At 33.6% G+C, this 8,741-nt stretch overlaps 1 protein-coding gene across 1 annotated transcript in view; it reads right to left on the bottom strand.

The window, feature by feature from the left end:
- Nucleotides 1–8,741, bottom strand: part of LOC106466511 (Down syndrome cell adhesion molecule-like protein Dscam2) — a 116,891-nt gene that overhangs the window by 71,388 nt on the left and 36,762 nt on the right. The window contains exons 4-5 of the mRNA XM_022394534.1: nucleotides 1,898–2,143; nucleotides 772–891 (exon numbers count right to left, since the gene is read on the bottom strand). Coding sequence (XP_022250242.1) covers nucleotides 772–891; nucleotides 1,898–2,143 — 366 coding nt within the window. The remainder of the gene's footprint in view (nucleotides 1–771; nucleotides 892–1,897; nucleotides 2,144–8,741) is intronic.

Raw genomic sequence — 8,741 nt, 5'->3', positions numbered from 1 at the left:
AATTACCTCTCATTTCAACATACTGTATCAGTTAATTAATTCAACATAATTTTTATCGGCTTATTGTTTATTTAGAATTAAAATTAATTCAGCATTTTTGTTTTCGGCCCATTTTTTGGCGACCCACAGAAAAAGCTTCACAACACCCAGGGGGGCCGCGGTTCCCACTTTGAGAAACACCGATGTAAGCAACCGATAACAAAGGCTAACAAGCCATTTTTATCAGATATAATTATAGGTGGGCTAGATAGCTGATTCCAAATCTGTTTTTGGTTTCCCTCTAACACGTCAAGTTTTGATGATGAGACTGATCAAATCTGAAAGGTTATTGCCTTAATTATAATTGAAGTTGTTGTACATTTAATTCTTCATAAGTGTGTACTGTATAAATATAACCAAGTGTATGGTGTGTGTATGACGTTTATGGGAATTATACTGAAAAATTAATAAAGTTGTAACGTTATCTAGCCTAATATGTGATTATTACCTAAATTGTGCTGAAATTAACACCAGTCATATTTCGATAACTAGATGAGCTAGAACAAAACTGAAAACAGATTTGTAATTAGCGTACAAAACTAATCTAGAAAAGTGTGTTTACATTTGTTTGAGAGAAAAGAACTTGATTTTGTCGACCAGTATAATTTCACCACGAACCAAAGTTTTTTAAGTGACTGATTCGCAGGGTTCTCACAATTTTTAATAAACAGATTTGAGATAAATAAACTTATGAATCTTCGCCCTTTTTTTAAAGAAATGCAGGTTACTTACCTTTTGCCACTTTCCAACGTATGTGGGGCGTGGGGTATCCTTCAGCCTGGCAATGTAGCATGACAGACCTACCCAGTATAGCTCTGGAGTCAACAGGCGGTATTGTCCAGTAAGGTGGCGCTGTGAAAAAAAAAATCGTCTCTTTATTTCCCACCTTTAAACATGTTACCCACAAGTAAACGTGTGTCTGTTTAGAGTAAAATAATATATTTCTCTGTTGACATTGTAGAATCAATTTATTTTATACAAGAGTTTTTGGTTTGTTTTTCGTCAGCCTCTTATTAAAGGTGTTTATAAAAATAACATAAATGGCCAACCTAATAAATAATGTTTTATGTTCAGAAAAATTGTACTGAGCATGCGTGTGTTTGGATGACATATGTAACAAAACCAAAACCAAGATCTACAGAGAAACGCCATTACGAGTAGTGTTGGCTCTCGTAAGCCCAACTAGGTCGATGATAGACACACAGTGGGGTTCTACATGGCTTTCGATGCGGAATATGACTTAGTTTAGGTTTTTAATAAACGTATAACTTTCCACTCTTTTATTTAGCTTAACTTTACAGCCAGAGTTTTATTCTGCTTACGACATAAATACAAATTAGGCCTATTATATGACACCATACCAAAAGGTTGATAAAATCTGAAAAATCCCCAGCTCTCTTTTGGAATGAAACTGTAAAAAGTATATATTTTTTTTAGATAAAATGTTAAAAAAAAGTGTTTGGAATTTTAAATCACACGTAAGATAATTCAATTTTTGGTGTTTAATTAGCACCAGGAAAAACAATTAGTCTTTTTACGTAGAGGAGGAACATTTCTATTTAATAATAACAATTGGAATTATTACTACAATTAAGTTACTATTTTAATTTAAAGTTATTTAAGACGTCGTTTTATCTTATCATTATAGCCTTATTGTTTCAGTTTACTACTATTAAAGTAATTGTATTAGCTTATCACTCTAAATCTTAGCCTTAACTAGAACATTTGTTCTTATCGTTTAAAACGTAACTGAAATGTCACTCTACTGTATTTTTTTAACTTATGGTGATTTCCCAGTAAAAAAAATTGTTGTCGGTACAGATTCATACAGTGCGTTCTTAGAAGTAAAAAGTAAGTTTTGAGGCTTTACACGTGTAATTTCCATTGAAACGTCGGGACAGGTTGTCTAGGGTTAATGTTGATACGTAATCCTCGGCAGCTACAAATATGGACGATCCATGGTCACCATCGGTCAGCTGTCGGCCATCCTTTAGCCATTTAATGAATATCGGACGATCTCCAGCGACTACAACACAAGTGACTGCCGCTCGCGATCCCTCGTACAGATCACTGTTAAAGCTGAAAGGGTTGATCTTCGGGGGAACTGTAATTAATAAAAATACGTTGATATTTTTTAAGTTTAAATCGCTGCAACATTTTTTTTTATTTGAAGTTTTTATAAAAACGATACGTCGGTCAGAAGACATTACAACACAACAGCATGTGTTTCGTAATCTCAGTAACATACTTATAATCTCTGCATCAGGCAAAATATATTTTAAGAAACCTGAAATTGTTCAGTTTCGAGAGTAAATAAAACCAAAATTAAGAGTAACAAATATTTTTATTTCTTGCTTTTGAAGTTCTTATGTTATGCTGTGTGTTGTAGCCTACAGAGTGTATAATTCTTCTCATGATTCGTGGCATGCGCACGTCTTACCGACGTCACGACAGTACAAATTGCAACGTTAAGCGTCCATTATGTGACGTCATTTTAGTGTCTACTGACAGACATACAGACAGCACACTACTGTATGGTAGTGCGAGTGGTTAAAACAAGTGACCCTTCTAGGCCACCTTCGGCCTCCTTTCGGGGAAACTGCCGTGCAAAAAATTTCGTTCAATATAAATGAATCTCAGCCAATAATTACTCTGAAAGTGTTTGGAATTTCTTTGTCGTTGAGTGGCGCTGCTCTTTATTATAATGTATACAAGGTTTTTCTTAAACTCGAAAGAAATCCAGAAAACGTCCAACTGAGTAAGTTTATAAATATATGGGTTCGAATCCTGCTCCGACTTTCATTCCAAACAATAATTAAAGAGGTTTGGTAACAAGGATCTTCACGAAAAATTAATTAATTATCAAGCGTTGATACAAGTTAAAGAATCAAAACGTGAATCTACAAAGAGAATGAGTGGTGGAAAAATGGAATTTAAAATTGAAACTGCATTTGGACAGAATTTGTGTGTATAAGACATAATTTCTTTCAGCGTCAAAGTTCACAACATATAACAAACCATAATATCAGTCTACGAGTAAACCTTTAAGTTCAAAATACTGGATACAAAATTTTATAAGCTAAGCCTAAAATCAACAAATAAGCTTTATTAATCTAAATTCAATTTTGTGATAATGTTAGGCTAATCCGCGTTATAAAATTTAAAGTTTGTTTTATTGTTTACCTACCACACAGTTTTATGACCATTACGAAAGCAACGTATATCTTAATTGTGCCACATTTTCTTCCTGTGTTTTCTCCCCACACATAAAGTGTAGACAGCAATTTTTCGAAGATATATAAAGTGATCATTATAAAGATGAGAACTGGGAACCTCATTTATTCAGAACGTTGTCGTAGAAAATAGTACCTTAATACTTTGATGCTTCGAATCTCCGACTATTAACATCATCATGCTTTCTAACCAATCACGTTCTACTTCTAATCTGACACGTGACTATATTTTATCTACATCATCCTTCTAAGAACACATTGTTCTGTTGTTCTTTAAATTTAATGTCATTAACAGTATTGGTTAAATTGTTCAATATATATATATATATATGTCATCTTTTAACCAATCACGTTCTACTTCTAATCTGACACGTGACTATATTTTATCTACATCATCCTTCTAAGAACACATTGTCCTGTTGTTCTTTAATTTGAATGTCATTAACAGTATTGGTTAAATTGTTCAATATATATATACATATATAATTTTTTAACTTTTTATTATATTTGTTAACTTAGTATATAGATTTTGGACTAACCTAGATCTAAGCTGACTGAACCTGGTAAATATTATTGATATTACAGCCGAAAATATCGCTAACAATGACAGTACTAGATCAAAAGTTAATGACTATGGATTTTACTTCTGATCTATATAGGTAGCTTACTTTGATCAGAAGCTAATTACTATGGATTACTGTGTAGTACGAACTGTAGAGCCACCTTATTTTAAACAATTTATAAATTTATTTTAAGCTTTCATTGAATACTCAACAAGAAACCTAGAATTACTCAATCTCTCTGTTATCAGACTGAACACGTGCAGAGCATTACTCATTTTATTCTCCATTCTGTGTCAGTGACGACGTTTTAATAACTTGATATGTGACAACAAATGTACTTTGTACGGAGTGAGTAATTAGAATTTTGTTGGCGATTTGATCGTTAAAAATCTTATTAATTTTTGTGAATTATCTTATTGATATTCCGAGTAACAGTCACAGTGAGAAATATGTTAGATAATGTAAAAATATGTGAAAAACGTATTGAAAAGTATAAAAATTGACCTTTATTTAAGCACGTTTGGATTTTCTCAAGGCACCGAAAGTTGTTTTTATTTTAAAAGAATGGAAACCTTATATCGGAAGCGGGTCTAACTGGCTATCAGCTTTTTTCTTGTTTTTAACGACGAAACAGTTCATCGTAAACGTAGTTTAGCAGGCTTAGTAAGCCTATATTTAATATACTCTGTTCTTTATAAATATTTTTATAATGATAAAAATAAAGCACGAATGGAAATTGTTAGGGATTTTCTAAAATTCGGATGATAAAATTGGAGACTCGGTAATAAGTCTTCAAAGAAATGCGTTTTTATCTGAGAACTCCTTCCAAAATCAGACAATCAATGACTTAGACAAGCAAGACCCTCTCTCGGAGATTCTGATAAGCTTTAAGAAGTGGAAGGCACGCGCCTTCTCCATGGCAACACTAACAGAACTTTCTTAAATCTTCTTTGAAGGAAGCAGCTAAAACGAAACTCACAAAGAGAGTTGTTTAGAAGGTTATCACTACTTCCTTAAAAGAAAAAAAGCGAGGGAACTAACAAAGCATTAAAGAAAGGAAAAAAAAAGTCTTTAAAAATGAGCAGATAACGAAAAACAAAAATCCTTAAAAATAAAATCAATAACGTCAGACACACAGTTTGGATAAAAGTTGTTAAAGTTTGGCCTACGAAAAAGAAAACATTTTAAGATGATTTTCTATTCTAGCTACTCAGGAATAAACAAGAAACAACAACAACAGAAGTTGTGGAGTGTTGGATCTTTTCACCTTTAGATATCGCAAGGAACTAAGAGAAAAAACAAAGTTACTTTAAATGAACACGCCAGCTTCATCTCTTGAAGTGTATTTCATATCAGTATCCTAACTCTTATACAGCTGCGAAAATAGTAAAATGGTTTTATTCTGTTACGTTCCTTTTGTTCAATACAAGAAATCGGTACTCGTAAGTTTCTTTGACCTTTTTTTTTACCTCCATAACAACAACATTTTTTTTTTAATTTAAGGTAATTTTGAATTTTTAAAGCTTGATCAGATTTAATTAAGCATCTTATAATTCCAAGTAATCTGTTCAAGTACCAGTCAGTTTCTGTTGTAATGGCATTGATAATAGTAGGAAGCAAATTTTTTGTGTTTCGTAGGAAAGAGTGTGGTACATAACAGTGTAACCTTAACTAATTAGGGCTCATTAGCAAACTATGGGTTTATTAAAGTGCTAACATGTACATTTGTAATGTATTAATGTGGTAAAGACAAGGGTAACTTTACAAGTAATTTTGGTTTTTACAAAACATCAGTTTATAATCATTGTATTGTTGGAAATCTTTCTGCTAGCTTAGAATTCAAGATTTTTGCTTATCTACTTATTTTTAAACTTAATGCCACATCTTAAGAGCAGAGAGAACTAGATTTGTTTGGAGGACTAATAATTATAGAAGTTTGTGTTTTGTATTTGTGGCAAAGCTACTAAGGCTGTCTTCTTGTCCCTAATTTTGAACCACAGTCAACAGCATCCTACTACCCACCATCCACGCTACTGATTTGGCTTCATTTTTATAACGCACCTACAGAAGGATATCATGATATCATACGGGTTCGAACCTGGCTCGTCAGCTTCGAAACCCAAAAGTCCTCCCCCCGTGAGACAGCGGTAAGTTTACGAACTTACAATGCTCAAATCCTAGGTTCGATTCTCCGTGGTGTATACAGCTTTGCTATAAAAACAAACGAACGAAACCCGAAGCTGTACCGCAGGGCCAACCCGCGATCGAAAAACATAAAAATACATGGAGAATTTTTGTTACATTAAGTTTAAAATTTGATAACAGCTTAGCGTTGTTAGTGTTGTTGTTTTGGTATCCTTTAAAGTAGAGGTTTTTGTTTTTCTATTCTATATAAGTATGATATATCCTCTTTGAAACTGATCGACGGGAAAACGAGAAGCAGAAGCGACAGAAGAGGAAAGAGAAAGAAGCCAACCCTTCTTTGCGACAACGTCTTCCTCTGAGCACAATCTGCCAGAGGTGTTCCACACAATGTATATCTCGAATTGGGCTGTTAAGTCACATGAGAACACATTCACGTTAGGAGACGTCGTCTTCGCTCGCTAAGGTTTGTTTGTTTATTTGTAGTTAAGCTCAAAGCTACACAATGGAATATCTGTGCTCTGCCCACCACGGGCATCGAAGCCCGGTTTCTAGCGTTGTAAATTTACTGACACACCCCTGTGCCACTGAAACGACTTTTTTAGTAAACAGAATTAGAAAATGTAAAAGTTATCGAGCTTACAATTTCAAAAGAATTTGAATGCATTTAAAGACGTCTTCAGTTTGGCAATAACAAGAATCTTTACCTGTTTATGCACTTCATCCTTAGCCTAACTAACAGTATTGAAATTGCTAGATTCCATCGAAACAACACATAAATTTTTTCTTCGGAACGCGGTTTAGAATATTGATGTTTTTACATTCATGTTCCGTTATTATAAAGTTGTTCCCTGAAAGCATACTTGTACAGTATATTTTGTTTTGTTTTTGCATTTCGCGCAAAGCTATACGAGGGCTATTTGCGTTAGCCGTCCCTAATTTAGCAGTGAAAGACTAGAGGAAAGGCAGCTAGTCATCACCACCCTCCGCCAACTCCTGACATACTCTTTCACCAACGAATAGTGCCATTAACCGTCACATTATAACGTCCCCACGGCTAAAAGGACGAACATGTTTGTTTGGACCGGGATTCGAACCCCCGATCCACAGATTGCGAGTCGAGGTCCTTAACCACCTGGCCATGCCGAGCCTTGTACAGTATATCTAAAAACCCTACAGTAAAGGTTTATAAACACAAATTTTGGGGGTGAAAAAGCTTTAAAATTAAAGGTTTATAAACACATAATTAGAAAAGAGAACATTCTACGATAAAGTTTACCAAAGTAATAGAACCTGAACATGATGAGATTTTTTTCACAGCTCATGCCTTACATAAATTATATTTGGCTTGATAGTCTTAGGTTAAATTTGTATTTGTTGCAAGAAAAGTAAAAGGTTTGTTTGTAATTAAGCACAAATCTACACAATGGGCTATCTGTGCTCTGCCCACCACGGGTATCGAAACCCGGATTCTAGCGTTGTAAGTCCGCAGACATACCACTGTGCCACTAGGGGGCAAAAGTAAAAGGAAAGATGTCATAATAATAATAACAATTAACTGTTCTATGCTCATAATCTTCGCCATCATTTATTTTTTCGTAAAACTACAATTGGCCATATATCACTGTAAAAGGTCGTATATTTGTGCAGGGTAAAGGATGAATTCTTCGAAATTTTTCCAAATCTGTGTTTATAAACCTTTATTGTAGGGTTTTTCTTTTCCAAATCTGTGTTTATAAACCTTTATTGTAGTGTTTTCTCTTCTCCAAATCTGTGTTTATAAACCTTTATTGTAGGGTTTTCTCTTCTCCAAATCTGTGTTTATAAACCTTTATTGTTGGATTTTTTCTTTTTCAAATCTCTTTTTATAAACCTTTATTGTAGAGTTTTCTCTTTTCGAAATCACTTTTTATAAACCTTTATTGTAGAGCTTTCTCTTCTCCAAATCTGTGTTTATAAGTGTTTTGTATATGCTAATGAATTCCCAGTTTGCCCCTAAAGAAGAAAGATCCACGAAAGCGCTCGGGTTAATGGGTTTTTATTCATCTCTAATGAATTATAATGTTCAAACTAACATTTACTCAAAACAAGTATAAATTACGATGTTTAGTCAAAATTAACAGTTAATTCAACTGTCTTCAAATACGTGTAGATTACGTTTAGCGAACTTAGGACATTATAAAGGTATCTATAAGATTTATCACTAAATTATATATATTCATTATTGTTTTCACTCTTCTGACATTGATCCAGATTGGTATAAATGTCGAGGGTGAGGAATTATTTGATGTATACATTATGTTGGTTATTGCAGAAGTAGGGAACATTACAGGGTGGCAGCTGTATTATCTGAACGATTTTCTACTTATCATTATCCTTACTGTAATGCAATTAATTATTGTCAGTCCAATGTATGTAGTGGTACATTAGGCTTACAACAACAGTTAACTTGTCCATCTTTTCACGTAACTTCTTTTGGATCTAAATTTGTCTAATTCCTCGCTAACTTGTAGTTTTAAACTCTTATTTTTTGCTTTGGGTTTTAACGTTTGGATTATACTTTTGGTGTGTCGCTTTGAGTTTAACGTTTTGATTATACTTTTGGTGTGTTGCTTTGGGTTTTAACGTTTTGATTATACTTTTGGTGTGTTGCTTTGGGTTTTAACGTTTTGATTATACTTTTGGTGTGTTGCTTTGGGTTTTAACGTTTGATTATACTTTGGTGTGTTGCTTGGGTTTAACGTTTGATTATACTTTGGTGTGT

Source organism: Limulus polyphemus, unplaced genomic scaffold (assembly GCF_000517525.1).
Source record: "Limulus polyphemus unplaced genomic scaffold, Limulus_polyphemus-2.1.2 Scaffold2282, whole genome shotgun sequence".
NCBI classification, from domain to species: domain Eukaryota; kingdom Metazoa; phylum Arthropoda; class Merostomata; order Xiphosura; family Limulidae; genus Limulus; species Limulus polyphemus.
This window is presented reverse-complemented; position numbering and strand designations above follow the sequence as displayed.